Source organism: Archocentrus centrarchus, chromosome 3 (assembly GCF_007364275.1).
Source record: "Archocentrus centrarchus isolate MPI-CPG fArcCen1 chromosome 3, fArcCen1, whole genome shotgun sequence".
Classification (NCBI taxonomy): Eukaryota; Metazoa; Chordata; class Actinopteri; order Cichliformes; family Cichlidae; genus Archocentrus; species Archocentrus centrarchus.
In genome coordinates, this window is record NC_044348.1 from 20,172,470 (window position 1) to 20,191,215 (window position 18,746).

The 18,746-nt window shown below is 41.0% G+C and overlaps 1 protein-coding gene across 1 annotated transcript in view; it reads right to left on the reverse strand.

Moving 5' to 3' along the window:
- elp4 (elongator acetyltransferase complex subunit 4) overlaps positions 1–18,746 on the reverse strand; it is a 54,309-nt gene that overhangs the window by 18,243 nt on the left and 17,320 nt on the right. The window contains exons 8-9 of the mRNA XM_030718360.1: positions 15,643–15,751; positions 13,242–13,348 (exon numbers count right to left, since the gene is read on the reverse strand). Of these exons, the coding sequence (XP_030574220.1) occupies positions 13,242–13,348; positions 15,643–15,751 (216 nt within the window). The remainder of the gene's footprint in view (positions 1–13,241; positions 13,349–15,642; positions 15,752–18,746) is intronic.

Sequence of the window (18,746 nt, forward strand, 5' to 3'; positions counted from 1 at the left end):
GACTGCAACAAAACACAGAAACATGAATGGGAAGCATTACAATGACGGGCTGGATGCAGGACAATGGGCCCGCCATTAAACAAACGGCAAATCCCAGGATGGGCTGCGGGAGTATGATACAGATTACAGGCACCTAGTCCCTGCTTGGGGAACAGGGGAGAGGGAGAAAAAAGGACACAATATTGCAATCTGACAGCTGACGTCTTCATATAAATGTATGAATTTACATTCCAATTAGAGGAAATTTACATCTTAATCACAGCGAGCAGTGTGTCGGTCCCTCGGTTAGTGTGTTGCTACGGTAATGAGGTGGGATGCTGCTGTGCTCTCTCATCCAGACAGTGATCTGTCAGCAGACGACACCTCCCTGTTATGAGGGAGCTGCACCCTTAAATGTAACCACCACCACAATCCAGTAATATTCGTTGAAATCTGTCTTAAATACCAACAAGGTGTGAGCTGCCACCCGAGGATAATATGCCAAATATGGAGTTTGAAAAACATGAAACACATCTTAAATACAGTGCACTGAACCAGGAGTGTCTTTAACTGTCACTCAAGTGACAAGCTTTCAGTACTCTGTGGCATTCCATTTCAAATTTCCATACTAATAATGGGTATATTATCTTTAATGGTTTGACTTTGTTTTATGGCATTTGAAATGGATGGTGAAGCCGTCTGTGGAATTACTCAAACATACAGTATCATGTCATCAGATCACATGCTTTGCTGCTAACGAAGGCAAAGTGAATGGGTGAGATGCAGGGATTGTGAATATATACAGTAAAATCCTTTTTTTTTTCTTTTTAAAGAACTTGTTGAACTTTCTTGAACTACAATTGCGGACTCTTGCTATGGTTTAGTTTAATTAGTAGACAAGAGCTGCTGGTTTGAGGTTGTGGATCAAAAGCCACAGAGGCAAACCTAAGGCCAAAGCATGTTTTTGTTGATAAATTTGCAACAGATTAAAAAAAGAAAACAAAACACAACAACACTGCACTAATATCAACTTTAACAAGATCAGAAAAGGGTTGATTAAATGAAAACTCCCAACATTTCTCTGAAATTCCTTTAATCTAGTGAAATCATGTACAGGAGTGCTGATTGCTGACAGTGCACTCAGGGAGCACAGATTAGCTACCACCAAATAGAAGAGCACATAAATCAGTTTAACACAGTCCTTTGCCAGCTTCACGCTTGACTTTAATACAGGAAAGTGCGAACAAAAAATTGGAGGGAAATGAGGCATGGCTTCTTTATCACCTACCTCGTAGCCAATCAGACCCCTCCTGCCAGAGACACTGCTCTAATGGCTGATATCTATGGAGGCAGCCTATTACTGAATACTGCCTGTAATTAAGACAAGTCAGATTACACCAAGCCAGTGCATCTCCTCTGATATGTAGGCTACCATTAAGGTCTGAATTGGTAATGCACTTGTCCGCTGCATTGAAAAAAGGAAAAGGGCTCATGTGGTGGGGAAAAAAAAAAATACACTGAAAAATATTGCGTGTCTATGGTAAGTGCTGAATGCATCCTTAAACATTACATGGGGTGATATGTGGGGCGTGGCTGGGATTCCACTTTAGCCTGCAGGCAGTTTAAAAAGGATGCCAGTAAGCTGCACACAACCCCTTTGGCACTTACCTCGCATATTCTAACATTGCAGATTGATTCCCACAGCAGTGCTACTTTGCCGGAGCACTTTTGTCCGAGCATCCAAATTAGATCGTCTCATCTTTTTTGGTGTGTGTGTGTGTGTGTGTGTGTGTGTGTGTGTGTGTGTGTGTGTGTGTGTGTGTAAGTGAAATGAGGTTTAGCGGTTGAGTTTAGCTTGAATGTTCACCATGATTACAACTTCTTAAAACAGGCAGCAGCTTATAAGGTGCCAAGCTGACTTTGTGTCTGGAAGTAAATGAGGTGAAACGAGTGAATGTGAACGCTGTTAAGTTGGAAGCAAGGTCATGAATGTAGAAAGACGACAATCTTAAAAAGCGGACTATGATTAAACAGAGGACTAGAATACAGAAGCCTCCCACAAAAGAAACTGATGAGTGAGAGGGAGACAGGAGGGACCGTAAGTGAGTTTGAGATGGAAAAGCACTTCTTTTTCTAAAGAGAGTGACTGTGCTAACGCTCCACCTACTCTAATATTCACCACTACACATGCTTTTGTGCACTATTCCTCACCCATTGGAGCATGCAAACCCTCCTCTTGATACACACACTCCTCATCATAAAATTTCTCTGCCTGTTAATATCAGTGCAACTCTCCAAGCCTACACACACACACACACACACACACACACACACACACACACACACACACACACACACACACACACACACACACACACACACACACACAAAGATATAAGAAATTCACTGCACTGTTTTGATTATAATTTTGCATTGCATGCCTATCACCTTGCAAGTCTTCTGTTGATGCAGAAAGCTCAAACAATGACTTTGTTTTTAAGAATATGCATTAAAGAAGACTGCAGACTTTCATGTTTCTATAGAGAGGGACATTGTGTCTGCCTTACTAAAGTGAACGAGGTATTACTCATATGACTAAATGAAATGACTCACTAACTGAAAACTTTGCTAATTATAACAGAGACCAAAAATATGGCAATCATATCTCTAAGTGTCCAAACAATGTAAGAAAACAAAACAAAACAAAACTTTTGGGTGACGTGTTTGATTTTCTTGCTTTTACATCAAACATGTTTCATTAAAAAATACTGAAACACAATCAGTGTTTTGAAAATCACACTGTACACATGCACATAGGTCTGAATGAAATACCTGCTAAATGTCAGCACAGCAATACATGAACACTCACGCTCATTCTTAGAGGGTGATGAAGCCAGTGTACATGATGTCCCCATTCAAACATTCTGTGTAAGTGAGCATACAACATCAGGCCATCAGATCGCTCTCCAAACACGAAGCCTTTAATAGATGTGGAACTTCAGGCCCTGGATCTTTTCACACCACTGAGTCGCAACTCACACAGAAGAAAAGAAGGCAGAGGATGGCAGCGCAGAAAAATTAAATAAATAAAACAATGAAAGCTATTCCAGACAGAAAAAAAATATTTATGGCAGCGGGATCAAGCAGAAATGTATCGCATTTGATTTGATTCAAACTCATGTCTATAGACTTGAAAAAAATACACTTGTCTGAGAAGGGGTGGGGTGGAGGGGATTCAAAAGAATCCTCACACTAACATATGGAGTAACCTTTGTGGCCTTCCGGGACTTGGGGGTGGTGGTATGGTTACGCGGGGGGGTCTAACGCTCCAAGGACTGTAGGCACGCTAGGGAGAGGTGAGCTGTCACCACCCATTATGATCACTGCCTGTACCCATAAAGGGGGAGGGCTAGGAAGAGAGTAGGCAAAGAAAAAAAAGAAAAGAAAAAAAAAAACTGGTTCCTCTCTAACCGCCATCTAGAGCCATCCCTGGGCCTCAGAACCCTCGGTCTATAACTGCCTCCTGGGAAACACTTGCACGCAAGTCCTTCTCATCCCTGGCTAGCGCTGGGGCATAATGTGTGCAGGAGGGCAAAAAGAGGGGTTCGTGTGTGCTTAGTTGCACTGTGTAAGCAGAATGTATGGATTTTGCATAGCAAAAGGCCAACTGTGCATGTTTACATGATTACATCAGAGTAAGGGAATCGACAGATATTCAGTATGTCAAAAGGAAGAGATCCAGAGAAATAGAGCACATTATGAAGCATTCTTAAAGTTTAAAATCAGGGAAAAGAAAATGTAAGAAGTATTTCAAGGGCTCAGTGTGATAAGACCAAGTAGCAACACTTTTGATAATCGGTAACTGATGGAAATTGTACTTCTCAAAATATCTAGGATGGCAATGAATGAAAACAAAACCCAAGTACAAATAAAAAACAAACAAACTGTTCTAGTTTATTATGCAGTTCATAACACAGTGGAATATTATGTGCCAGCGGACAAGAAGCTTGTCTCAGATTTGACCTTTTGCTGCCTTTTGTGTAAGTTTGAGCGCTGCTTCTGTGCATTCTATTCCCCAGATCCCACTCCTAACACCCCTGTCACTCATCATCACTCATCATTGTTAGGGACAAAAGGAAAGTTTTGTTAGCCACACACTGGAGTGCTCTCCCAGCCAGTGTCCACCCCCCACCTTCACACGTTCATGTATGTGTGTTCTCACGCACGCACGCACGCACAGATATTTTTGGTAAATAAAAACACAAAACCTATGAGTCACACATGCTCTCCAACTCACAAATAGGGTCGCAAACATTTTGCTGAAGCATCATCACCTTGCCCTCTAACTTTTCTTTTGAGCTGCAGGCTGTCCTTCGAATGGCCCTCTGATTCACCTACTGTGTACAATTAAACTCTATTCAGGACTGTATACTTGCCCTAACTATCCTCCATCATCTGACTGAGCCTTTCAATGGCCACCTGTGAACTCTGAAGGACAGGGACACTTGCCCTCATAAAATTCATGAGCACCACTACATTCAGCAGCTGGCTAACTTCCCTCAATGGCCAACACCACTTTAAACAACTCTGTGTGTTGACTGCTGGGTGAATCCGTTTTAAATGCAACCATATTCACAGTAGCAAGGGTTAAGTAGCTCCCATGATTAGCTGAAACAAATGCCTCTATAATGTGCCTGAAGAAGGAAAAAGAAAGAAGATCAAGCGATCCAATTTGTTTTTGTCATTGAGGGATTGCTGACAGTGAAAGTAATTAGAAAAAAAGGCTAAGTGTCCAACTAATCTGGTAGTTCTAAGCCTACTTTTTGTGATGCAAAAAAATGAATGAATGAATGATGTAAGCACATTCTTTATGTCCAGAATTCAGAAGTGATGGATTCCTAACAATAAGACTATTCTTAGTCTCATGTTATAATTAGAATGGGAAAAAACAAGCTTTTAAAAAGGTTGACATTTGAAGAAAAACTGCATTAAGGAATCAACTTTTTGCTACCTCCAATTTGATCATGTGTGTGTGTGTGTGTGTGTGTGTGTATATATATATATATATATATATGGTATGGCTGACTGGGCTGACTGCAAATCTTTGAGATTTGACCTCACTGGGCAAAATGGTAACTTAATACAAGGCCATGTCATTACCATTAGTAATGACAGTTTGAGAAAATACATGTGTGCAACACAAAAAGATGTGTATTTAAAAAGTGATGTGTTTTACCTGCTCAAACTAAAATACACGTTGAACTCTATTTGTCACACTGAACGGTCTAAATATGTGAACTGGGTGTCACAGGAAGACTAAACTGTTAAACTTGTAAAATTACCTGAAAGTGAAAGGGGGAGAGTCTCTGAGTTTTCAAATGTATTCACAATTAAACACCATAGCCTACATCAGCACCGAGTGGACACATACACACACTCCTCCTCCTGACCCCCCAGGACACTGAGCGGTGAGAGTGTGGGAAAGTTATTTTTAGGACCCATGCAGACTGCCTTCCTGAGTTTGATGCTCCTGCTCCGGATCAACATTCCACCTTTGAACCACACCGACCATGGAGCTGTTTGTGCTCATGATGGCAATTTTAACGTTCTCTGCAGACCAACAGCAGGGGGGGGACACCATTTAATTTAAAATGAGAAAGTCCCCACCTTTTGCAACTTTAGTTTTTGTCACAATAATCATGGCAACGGTGTTTCTCTGCAACTTTAGAAAGAACATTGTTTTAATAATCCATATATGCTGCATTTAAGTGTTTATATTTGGATTAATGTGCTTGAAAACACAAAACACCAAAGTGTATCCCTTTTCAACTATACATGCATATTATAAAACATCCCATGTTGCTCACTGCAGTTATTTATTAAGAGGTCTCTAAAATTAACCACTCAACATTTTTATTTATGCTTCTAGATTGACGTTTGTTGTTGTTTTTTAATAGTCTATTTTGTTTACACCATCAGGATTCAGAAGAAAATTAATCATGTCAGCACAGCAATACATGCCTGAGTATGAGAGAAAAGAATATTTGTTTTGTAGATGATTTATAGTGCCATATTTGATACTCTTGCAAAGAGTTTTTAAGACTTGCACAGAAAGTGCATAAACCTAAGGCAAAATTAGACACAATTTTTAAAAAGCTACGTAGGAAATAACTAAAAAACAAAATAAAATGTAGAAGCCAAATATATAGTGAGACCTAGTTTATAAGCACCAGAGGGCCTATGGTTCTCTAGTCACTACCATTATGCTAATACGAGCCCTTTCTGAACATGCTTACACATACCCTATAGTGCCACAAGACCCCATGGATGCGGGGTGGCACACACGTTATACCCCCTTTTCCTTTTTCTAATGGGAGCTGAAGACAACTAGGGCTACTTTAATCAGGTCTGAGTCCAATGTGGCTGGTCTAGTCTGATGGGGGCTGAGTGGTCCATGGACCATGTTAAGGGTTCACTGCTCACTGATGAAACAGCTTCACTTCCAGGGCGAGTTCAGGCAGACCACACTCTTACTCAATCTGGCAGGAGGAGCACATATGCCCTGTTTTGTTTTGCTTTAGTACTGTCCTTTTGAAAGAAATGTTTCGGCGTTTTGTTGATATGGTATGGAGGGCAGCACATTTGGCTGTCCCAAATATTCTTGTTCTGAGCTTTGACTTGGCTACAGCAAACACAACTGCTACTGCTTTTTGTCCCTAGGCGTTTGACTATATATATATAAAAAGCTCATTTGGACTGTTTTCGCCTGTGCCCTTAGTGATTTTCTGAACCTTGACCTGGCTTGCACAAGCACATCTTTAATACCTTGGCTACAAAGACTTCATAGCAGACCACCGTATTGTACTACGGGGAGTAACATTTGCACTCCACCACATAAAATTCTGTTGATTTGTTGTGGCATTAGTAAAGTGGGTTTGGTTTAAAGTTTGTGGTTTTCTTAATTAACACAATTATCAAAGGTCGCTATTTAAGTCCATAAATTTATGTAGACAACCTGAATCACCTGGACATCAAGTGTACACCACAACAAACAACCCACACACCTCTTAAAAAAAAAAAAAACCTGCACATTTCTGCACTCTACACAGACCCAAGACTCAGCACAGTGAACTTACGAGCTGGGCCTTTTCAAACACACATGCACATTTGCAGAATAGATAAAAACCCTGTTAAATAATAGATAACAATCTGATGTATGTTGAGAATATTGTTCAGCTGAGGGGTGCGATGGCGTGCCACTGCCTGGCCTGCACCAAACTGTCTCTCTCTTTTTCATACACGCTCAAACCATAAGCACACCTCATTCCCAAATGCGACAGAGGTTGATGTGCACCAAGGGAGGAAGTATAAATAATTCAATTGGAATGTTATTCCAAGGGTACCATTCCCATCTGATCGTGATTCCCTAGGCAGATGTGGGAATCACAAGCAGGTGTATGGAGAACCTAAAGATGTTTTCAGTGCCACTAATAGGTTCAGGAAATCCCGTAAGCCCACTGTTTCAGATTTCTCTCAGGCAGCGAACAGTCATTATGATCTGCTATTGGAAGTAAATATTGAATGTCTGGGGTCAGCGCTTTCTCCCTTTGAGTTCTTCTCAACATTGGCTTTTCTCTGATCTTTAGTACTAAGTATTATTGAAGACATGGGGAGGCTTATATACGATTAGGCATCGAATACAAACAACCATATAAACAAATGTAAAAACAAGGCCCTGAAGGTTGTTCTCTGTCAAATTAATTCTGTATTCTACAATTCTTTCTTTCCATCCCTTTTAGACGGTTTGGTGCCTCTAAGGAAAAGCCCTCATTTTAATTAGACCTGACCTGAGAATCACTTAACTGCTCCTCTCCGCATATGCCTCCCCCCTCCTCTCTAAGCCTTCGCTCTGTTCCTCACATAGGTCCATTAACACCCTTCCCTTGGCACCCACAGGCTTCAACAGGGGGCAGACACAGGCGTTGTCTTAAAGACGTTTTGAGGACATGCCAAGAAACATTAACCTACTCTATACACCTCCTTCGGACTCTTTCAGTTTGTCTTCCCACTCTTCTCGGGTCTTCTTCTACTTAGCATGATCATCTTAATATTATTTTCTGCTATCTTGTTGCTAAAATCTGACTGCACTGGCTAATGTCAAGTTCATGTGGGATGGAAGGTTTTTAGACAACTTGAGAAGTTTTTGGGATCGAGTAGCTGGTTGTGTAACAGGTCAAAATATAGTGCAAACATGGCAGACTGCATTTTTAATAGCATTTATATTTGGGGATTAAAATGATAATAAATTTAAAGTAAATATAAAGTATGGTGCAAAAGTCTTGAGCCACCCCTCCATTCTTTTTTTTTTCTAGGAAAATGAGACACAAGTGCAGTGAAACATATGTTAAAATTCATGAAAATACAGTATATAAAGCAAAACAAGATTTTGTACAGTTCTAACAAGACTGAAAGTCAGTATCTGGTATGACCATATTTATTCTTCCACACAGCCAGAACTCTCTTTAAAGTCTTCAGGAATAGTCCTCCAGGCTTCTTGAAGGACATTCAAAGTTCTTTTTTGGATGTTGGCTGCCTTTTGTTCTGTTCTCTGTCAAGATTATCCCACACTGCTTCAATAATGGTGAGGTCCGAGTTCTGGGGAGGCCAATCCATGACTGATAGTATTCCACTTTGTGTTTTTCTATCCAGGTATGCTTTTACTGCACTTGCAGTGTGTTTGGGATCACTGTCATGCTGAAAATGAAGCCGGTGCTAATCAGACACTTTCCAGACCGTACTGCACGGCAGATCAACATCTGATCGTACTTTTAAGCATTCAAAATTCCATCCATTTTGGCAAGATCCCCAACACTACTGGTTAAAACGCAGCTACAAACCATGTTCGTTACAGATGGCTGTAGACACTCACTGTTGTACCTCGCTCCTGACATTCTCCGTACCTAATGCCCAAAACTGAACCAAAAATTTCAAATCTGGATTCATCACTCCATCAGACCTGTTGCCACTGATTTCCAGTCTGGTTCTTCTGTAATTTGGCATACTCCAGCCTTTCATCCCTCTTTCCCTACCTTAAGAATGGCTTCTTGAGAACCACCTTTCCACTGAGACCATTTCTGATGAGGCTTCAGTGAACAGGACATGGATCAACTGAAGGGTCAGATGCATGTCTCAGGTCCTGTGTCAGGCCTTTGTTGGAATATTTGATGAACTTTTTCCTATTTCTTAATGACATGATTTTCAGATATTATAGATAGTTTTATCTATATTTGATCAGTTTCCTCACATTCTTTTAAGGACACACTGCAAACCATATCAAGATATAAGTGAACAGCTTTTTGGGAATCACCTTCTTGGTGCAAAAATACTATTTTATGCCCATCAAGCTATCATCATTGGCATTTTTCATATATTCAACTAAAGAAATGGCAACAAATAATGTGTTTTTGTGACAGGCTGCTAGTAAAAAGTGCAATTTGCTGCTAGTAAAAGACACTTTAAAATTTGTTCTTTGCTAAGTTTTATTATGTGCAGACACAAAACTGGTTTATACCTTGATTTAGGTGCCTTTTTGATGCTTGAATAATTCATAGGTTGATGTTGAGGTTGAAGTGGCTAAACAATCACAAAGGATTTCTCTGAAAAGATGCGGTACAAGGACTGGATTGAAAATGAGTGAAAAAGCAGTCAATGTCCAAAAAAAAATCTTTGGACCTTCAGAAAGCCTGGAGAACTACTGCTCAGGACCACTTTAAAAAAAATTACAAGAAAGACTGGCTCCTTAGAAATAAAATGTAAAGCAATGAGGAATAGCTCAAGACTTTTGAACAGTGCTGTAATTCAAAGAGGAGGCTTAAGAAAGAGATCAAATGGTAAATCAGAACACTGCTGACAAAAGTTCCACATTAGTTCATGCTGACAGTAGTATCTTTCAGAGTAAACAGTAGTCATTCTCTCTTCATCATCATTCTTTTACCGATTGCCTCTTTTATAATGCAAAATCAATTACATAATAGTTCTCAATAATATGAAACTTTTCCTTTGTATAAACTACGTAGCCATAGTAAAATGACTTGTCAGAGCAACAGGCACCTCTACACAGGCTCTGTAATAGAAGACTAATTTGACACAAATCCCCGTCTTCTAGTGTATTTGACCCTGTGACCTACCTCTGGCACCCCAGAACCCCACAGGCACACTGCCTGTCAGTTTAAAGGGTCAAACAAAGGTAAAGAGAACGTCACTGCGTACCATCTACATTCTTCAGAGCTTCATCCTCAAAGCATCTTGGCTTATGAAGCTATTGACAGAAGCCTGTGCTAGTTGAGTGACTGGGAAAATTCTCACACACATTGCGTGTTTTCAGAAAGTGTCTAACAATTAAGGCGTGTCTGCATTTCCCAATACATATTTGCTTGTGCCATTGCATGAATGTCAATATCTGTATGTGTGAGAGCAAGTATTGTTTGTATCTGTCTCTCTGAGTATGTGTTAATCTCTTTTAAACACCTAACACTCCTCTACCTGCTCAGACAGGGCCATGGGTTAATTCTGGCTTCAGGCATCATGGCTAATAACCGCTCATCAACCGCAGCTTGAACTCTGAGAGACCTCATGTGCTATCGTGATAACCTTAAAACAGAACCAACAGAACACTGATTGTGGAATGGGGGAATGAATGCACTAAACCCAAAACTTATGATTTTAAAAAAATATTAAAACCTACTAAATAGAAGATCATTTCTTTATAAATAAAACCTGTCCTCTAAGAGCTGGCACATAAACACTTTCTGTGTTCCAGAAATGTTAGGGGATATAAACATGAGTCAAACAGCAGTTAAGAAATTAGTTACCAGCACAAATGCATGTGTGGCTGGGGAGACATGCAGCTGCCTGACCTAGCTGGTGAGAAGGTAGCGATGTCAATCATCTGTCACCTTCCACCACCGCATCACAAATTAATCCAGATAGATGATATATAGAAAGCTGCTTCATTCCCTGCTTTTATATATGGAAAAACGAGTCAACAGTTGAAAAGAAGTGCACGGCTACATGGATCTGTTGAAGACTGAGCAGTAGAGAAAATGCTGTATTACATGGCCCCAGGCAGAAGAGTTGTAGCATGAGTAAATGAGGTGATTAGCAGGGATGGTGTGGGCTGTCACATGTCAGACACCGGGTTTAAAATCCAATCACCATCTTGTGTGTCAATCAGCGGCCCACCGAGCCAGCTGACCAACAGGTCAAACACAGTATGCACTGAGCGATGTAGTGAGAACACACCAGTAGTTATATATCCCCATAGCTTTGCAACAGCAAATGAAGACCACATATGGACTCGTACTTTTGTGACATTTCCAGCTCAGATGATATATAAATTAATGACAGCCAATCACAGTGCCAGAGAACACAAGACAAGAGCATAACAGTGTATTACAATGACTAATGTGTGTTTTGGCTGATTTGATGCATGACTGGTGAGACAATGCTCTCTGGGAAATTCCCTGACATACAGCAATGTCTCATAGGACTGAGATTGACATTTTATATTAAGTACTATCTAGTTTCAACAAGTGCATCTATTTTACAATCTTAAAAAAAATCCTAGGTGGATATTATTCATTTTTAAGCCTATGTTACGAAGGCAGTGCAAGAGATTCCCACTCAACAAAAAGTCCAATAAAGCTCCTTAAACAAGGAAAATAGACAAAGCTTGGTCTTAACAATGTGCTGCTGAAATATATGACAGGGGATCCAGGCACCACAGAGCTACCGGGATGCTGTAGGCCTCTGAACTCCTGGCCTGTCCAATACAGAGCCTAATTAAAAGACCATTGAGGATAACTACCTTGACTTTTACAAACCTAATAAATCACTGGAGTGGCATGTTGTGGAGATCAGAAAAAGGAGGAGGAGTGGGTCAGTGTAGACAGAAGAAAAGGTTAGAAGGACAGTAAAGGCAGCAAAAAAAAATGAGAAAGGATTGACCGTAGGATGGAGGGAAGTTTGGGGGTGGCAAATGCTTTTCTCTCCTCCCCTTCAAAAGCTGGCTGAAACAATAGGACTCACTAAGTGCCATGGACCAGAGGGTGTGATAAGGTAATGATAATGTAATGAGGGCCAATCATGAGCCTGAGCTAAGAGGAGGGCCCCTTAATTTGTCTCTGGAGTGGCAGCTCAGTGACAGACTGATTGCTCTAACTGAGAGGGATCATGCAAAAGAGAAAGAGGATGATAAATCATACATCAAAATGAATGAAGAAAGAGGAAGCCCATACAATCATCTAGGTACACCTGTAAAATACAATGCAATCCAATACAACATCTTTGCTATAAATTCTACTTCATTTCTAATACTGATGCCACAGTGGTTGGTGGAATTGGTGGTGCATTGCACTTCATTAGAATATTTTACCCCACTGTGTATATAATACATTGACAAAATATTAGGAACACTTACTAGTACTATAATTAAATTGAAGTATTTTAAGCTACAAATGTAAATGCAGCAGTCTTTAGATGTCACCTTGGAATTTCAAGTTAGCTTACAGACTAAGGTTAAAGTTGTTCCTTACTCCTGAACATCAACGTAAGCAGAACCAACTGTGCAGAGCTTCTTCTCTCTCGAGAGCTTTTCTTTCTGCCTGTAAACCCCATTTGTTGCTTTTTTAGTGAGTCAAAACAAAAGGACTCGAAGAGTGCTAAACTAATGCAGGGCCATGACTGGCAACAAATGAATACATTCTCAATATAAACACATAGGAACTACAAATTTAACTGTCATAAGCATTTCTTCATTGCATATTTATGAATATGGATAGACTTTTCCCACTTTGTTGCCTCTTGGCATCACACTCAAATAACTGTGGTAGCAACAGAGTATAATCAATAGCTTCTCCTTTGATTTTGTCACCCAATAGCAGACAAAAGCAAACAAAGGTTGGCAGAACTTCACCTACGTGAAAGACTTCTCATCTGTAGCTAAGAAAAGCATGAATGCTGATATAACAAATGTAATCTTTCTTAATAAATAATTACTTTGTATCTAAATCAGCTCTTGTTTTAGGTTAATGGCTACATGGCAAGTTACGAAAAATACACTAGGGAGGTAAAATTGGGGCAACTAACAAAGCAAAATAAAATCTGACTGAGATCATATTATACAGGGCTCAGGGTATAGCCCATGAAAGACTGTTTTATTTATGAAGAAATCCTGGGTATGCTGAGTAACTTTGACAACATACCTCAATACTGAACTGCTTTCTCTTGAGCTTAAAGGCCAGGTCCTTGTGGTCGGGGAGTTGGCTCGCCAGACAGTTCAGGTGAGGTACCTGGCGTACATGCAGAAGGCCTGTGAAAGGAAGAGGGAGTAGATTAAAGCTGAAAAAAACAACACACAAAAGAAGACCGTCCTTTACTATCATAGAGCACGTGTGTTTTGTTAGACAGCGCCAATAACAAACCACTTTGTGCTGCTTATTTAAGCCTAAAATAAGCAAAAGTATTTTACAAATTACACATTCAAGACTCATTATGAGTAACTACCAACTACCACTCAGAAACCAGCATTATTCAACTCAGTACCCCTATTCTGAGGGAATGTGGTTCCCCACTGTGTTTCAAGATAACACTTTAGTATGTAGGCAGTAGCTGTAGAACAACTGTCAAATAATGCTAGATGCCCCACACTGACCTAAGTGAATGCATATGGATGTTTAGTTTGATAAACTCAACTCAAGTCTTTTGTTTTACAGATTATAAGCAATTACAATTTTAATTTGGCAATTTTGATTATAATATTTTTGAATGTTTCAAAGTTTTGGAATGACTTAAGAGGCCAAATTTTGTCCTTCTGATTTAATCAGTTTCAATGGCTCAACTGGTGATTATGAGGTGAAGGATTTTTAAAGTTTTAGGGGTTTGTTTGAAAATGTTGCATGTGTATCATAGGACGCACATTAGTGGTAAAATTAATAAAAACTACATCTACAGTAAAATTTAATAATAAAACTTCACTGGAAGAAAGTAGAGTGAAGTTAAAAAGTATTTATTACTGTAAGCATTTGTTATCAGATACATTAATCCACATTCTTACTCTTCACGTATTTTTCCTATGACACGCAGTATGGGTGAATGAAAATTTGCCAACTTAAACTGGGACATACTAGAACAATGAGGACAGAAGACAAAACTGCAAGCTATGGATTCTTACAAAGTTTTGGTGGATTTTTTTTTTTTTTTTTTTTAACTCTTGGTCCTCAATCCAATCACGGTTGCATTTTCCAAAAACTGGGCACATATTGTAGAAGTAGGGTGGCATATATAAATGTGAGAGAGAAAAGGAGTGATCGAGGGAGTAATGGAGAAAGGAAGATAGACACAGAAAGTGGGGGATGGTGGGTTCTCTCCTCTGTGCACTTGGGTGATTTCCCCTTGCCTGATTTGCAGTGACAGGCTTCCCAGCATGCTTTGAGCAGCCCTGAACTGCTGCCGCAAACACGCACGCGCGTCCGCACGCACACTATCACACTTGTACCAGATGCGTTTGCACTCATGAACACACATCAAAACAATTGTGCACATAAATGTATTTCATAACCCAACCAGAGATTCTGTGGCTGGTTGAACAGGGCAAACATATATTTGAACAAAGGATACAAACAATAATAAATAACATTTTTATATACACACACACACACACACACACACCCTTACACTCATATGGGCACCTGCCCTTACAATGCTGAGGAATGTGATCACTATGGGATGTGTTATCTAAATAAAACATGCTGTTGGATGAAAACAAAATCTGCCATTGAATGTTTTCAATCTCATCCCTTCATCTGTCACAACTAGGGCCGTCTAACCCGAGAAGGGGGGTGGGGGTGGGGGGGTTGGGGAGCGCAAGAGTGAGTGGGAGAGTTCGAGAGGCACTGCTAAAAATACCCAACTCGCTTAAACTGACCTTTATGCGTGGAGGGTGTGATAGAGTGATAGAAAAGAGGAAAGCATGCGGGAGAAAGAGGGAAAGATAAAATTGTACAGAAAAAGTGATAGTGAGGATGAGAAGCGCAGACACAAACTACACTGCCTGCCCTCCCTTCGTGTTTCCTCATTTCCTTCTCTCCAAGTGTCCCTTACCAGTGTCCTTTCCCCCTACTGAAAGCCTTGCCCTCCATTTATTAGCAGAGCATGCTGGCCACGGAGACATTGACCGAGGGATAGAGCGATAGAGGCAGAGAGGAAGAGAGAGTGATGGTGAGAATATCGATTCCCCAGCGTTGGTCTGCTCTGCTCCAGAGCCTCAGGGGTATGGGACTGGGGATGGAGAGTGGGCGAGGCGAGAGGGAGAGAGGCTCTGCTGGAGGGGGGGAGGCAGGGATGGAGGGTGGGTGGGTGGGGGGGTGCGAGGGAGAGGGGGTACAGCGTGGCAGCTGAATCCCCCCCGGCCTGTCTACTGAGGAGCACGTCTGATTGAGCAGCAGCACACTAACGCACACTGACAGTCTGGCCTGCAAGGGGGCTGCCCTGCCTCCATCCACAGCCCAGCCTCAGCCTTAATGCACTGCCTGTATATATGTGTGTGTATTTGATGGAAAAGAGACAGAAAGATAAGCGTGCGTGTGTGTGTGTGTGTGTTCTTACCATGGTAGTCTTTGTAGAGAGGGTTGGTCTCTCTCTCAGAGCCTTTGAATGATTCCAAGGCTATGGCATTGTCACATAGCCTGGTTATGCTGCCCATTAGAGCCCTGTCCTGTAGGATAGAATGCAATCAAGATTGAGGGAGAGAGAGAGGGAAGGAAAGAGAGAGAAAGAGAGAGACAGAGAGAGTGAGAGAGACAGAGAGAGAGAGAGAGAGAGAGAGAGAGAGAGAGAGACAGACAGAGAGACAGAGAGAGAGAGAGAGAGAGAGACAGAGAGAGAGAGAGAGAGAGAGAGAGAACATTAACAGGTAATTAAAAGCCTCCTGACGGGCCATCAGTGTTGCAATTAAATTAGGTCATCATTTCCTGTGACCAGGTCATTTCTGCCCATGGCTTATGTGAATGTGATGAGGTATAGAAGGGAAAGCACTGACAGAGTAAACAAATAGAGATAAACCTTGAGCAAGTCATACATTTGGAAAAAAAAAAGGATGAGGAAAATTCAATGAGCGACACAATGTAAATATTTTATTTCATTAAAAAAACATCTTTTACGAAAAGGCTTATAGTTGGTGCACAAACTTAAACCCGCACACAGCAGGGGAGGACAGGGGAGAAGTTTGAGAAGTAACATAGGCTTGGTGCGGATAGCTCCCCCTACTGGTTTGGTCAGTGACTTGACAATAAAGAGGACAAATTAAGGCTGAATACAGTAGAAAAAAAGAATGAAGGAATATACAAAAGGGTGAAGGTAGAGGGTAAAGAAGTGAAAGTGAGGGAGAGTTAGGGACATTGGGACATAGGGGGAGAGGGAGTCCTGCATTATTAATCCCTTTGCCTCCTGAATCATTCACATCCTTCTCTCTGTGTTGGCTGCCACCGCCTAATGCAGTTTTCATGCCTTCATGTCTTTTCCCCACTCTTTCTTCTTCCTTTTCATTTTTGTCCTACTTTTAAAGTATGCATATCCTACCAGTCAGTACCACCAGCACTTACAGGGTATCTGAGGTCACTCATGCAGCAATTACAGCCAATTCAAGAGTTTGGATACACATTATTCAACACATTATTCAAAACACTAATGGCACAGTATGACCAATAGTATCTGAGAGAGATACCATGAAAACCTTTATCTGTGCAATCCTGTTTAGGGCATTCTGTGCACACTTAAATAGATAGATTAGATGCCTTGGCAAGGAGTCATGTATTTCAAAGTTTCTCCACAAAGCAGCTCAGTGTAATGGCAGCAGGGCAGAATAAGGTCAGTAAAACATGCAGATGCACCTCAGCTCCTTGAGTATTTGAAGGCGAAAAAAGAAATCCTCACCTCTACTGAATCTCTTTTTTTTTTATATCTTATTTATAATTGATAAGGGGCTCTAACAAGAGTTGTTTGAGTCTTGCAATTAAACTCTATGCTAGCTCAATAAGCTCAGATTACATCAGTGTAACTCCCCTGAACACCCTCAGCTGATGGCTACTGACTGACAGGTCATAGGGAGGGGCCCAGTGTTCATGTTACCCTGTAATATTTCAGCTTTGGCTCAGTGTCATCCAGGTCTGTTTATTTGACAACACATGCCACTGTGTATACATGTGATCAACTATTAGACTGCAGAAATGGAATCCTATTAATATGACCTCCACATTCCAAATCAGTCTGACTGATGAACTTCTAATGGTTAAAAATTGAACAAAATGAAAATACAAAATACATTTGAAACAGGAAATGGAAAAATGACTGCTGAAAATATGCAATGGACAACAACTAAATAAACAGCAGCTATTTTACAACCAAAAAATAACTGCTCTACTCTTCAGAATTTCAATAACAGGCAAGTGTGATATTCATAGGTAAGACTGCAAGGTGCATGAATACTGTAGATGCTATGCGGACATCTTTCTGGATCAGCTGCAATATTTACTTCAATCAGGACAACAGTCTAAGCAGTGGGTGAGGTGTATAGATGCATTATGGGGAAAACTGCATTTTCCGTTTATGTGTGGGATGGGTGTGGTAGCAGGACATAGTAAGATGGAAGGGAACCAGGTTAAGACAAGATTAATTAATGTTTTAGATGGATTGTGGCACTGGGCTGCTGTGAGCAGGCTTTCAGTGAGTTCCTCAGCTTCCCAAGCTGCTCAATAATGGATTGAGTATTGTAGGTTAGCAGCAGTGGGCTAGCTGGACAAGACAATGGAGCCTCGGCCAGGTAGCCCACCGCCACTGGTCTAGATAGTTTTCCAAAGGTTATATCCCTCAATTCTAAGCAAAGCTCTGGCACAAAGAAACTCTTCTACCATGTCCCTTTCTAAAATATCAAACAAATTGCTATTATCAGCAAATGAGCAGGTTGTACACATTGCTGCCCTTAAATGATTACTCATTTTACAATAACAATATTGAGTGAAATTCACAATAATTCTATAACTCATAACTAATAATAAGGTCACATAACACTGCCCCTAATTACCTCCATGTTGGCTTCATCACTGAACACCTGATTCAGTCCAAAATCTCCCTCTCTCCTGTTCTTCTCCAAATCATTCACTTCTCTCCCCAGGGTGGAAGAGGGGGAGGGGACAGATTAAGGGTTTGGAAGCCTGGCCAGAGTGGGACAGGGGGACTGCTCCCACCACAGCTGACATCTGCTAGTTAGCCACTCTACCTTTTTTGACTAGGCCAAGGCCGCTGTGCAGTGAGCATATAGGCCTGGAGCCAGAGCAAGTTATGACAACACAGCTGTTCTGTAAGTTAAGCATTGACCTATATCTTTGTATAAAGGGATCACAAATAACAGGGTTTTCATGCTCTTGTGAATGAGTACTAAAAGAAAGTAGGGTGTTACAGTAAAAGAGTGAGCAGGTTGAAACATTTTGGAAGAAAGTCTCAGATGGCTTTTCTGGTGAGTGTGCTTCTGTGGTTGACTGTCTGGGGGAGGGCTGTGGTTTGCCATATGCCTCAGCAGATGACTCCATCTTCACACTGAGAGGCCAGACTGGACACAGGCACATGCACGTGGACCCCCCCACCCCACCCACCCCACCCCAATTGCCTAAACTCACCACCCACCTCCCCCCCAAGATTCACACTAACAAACGCAA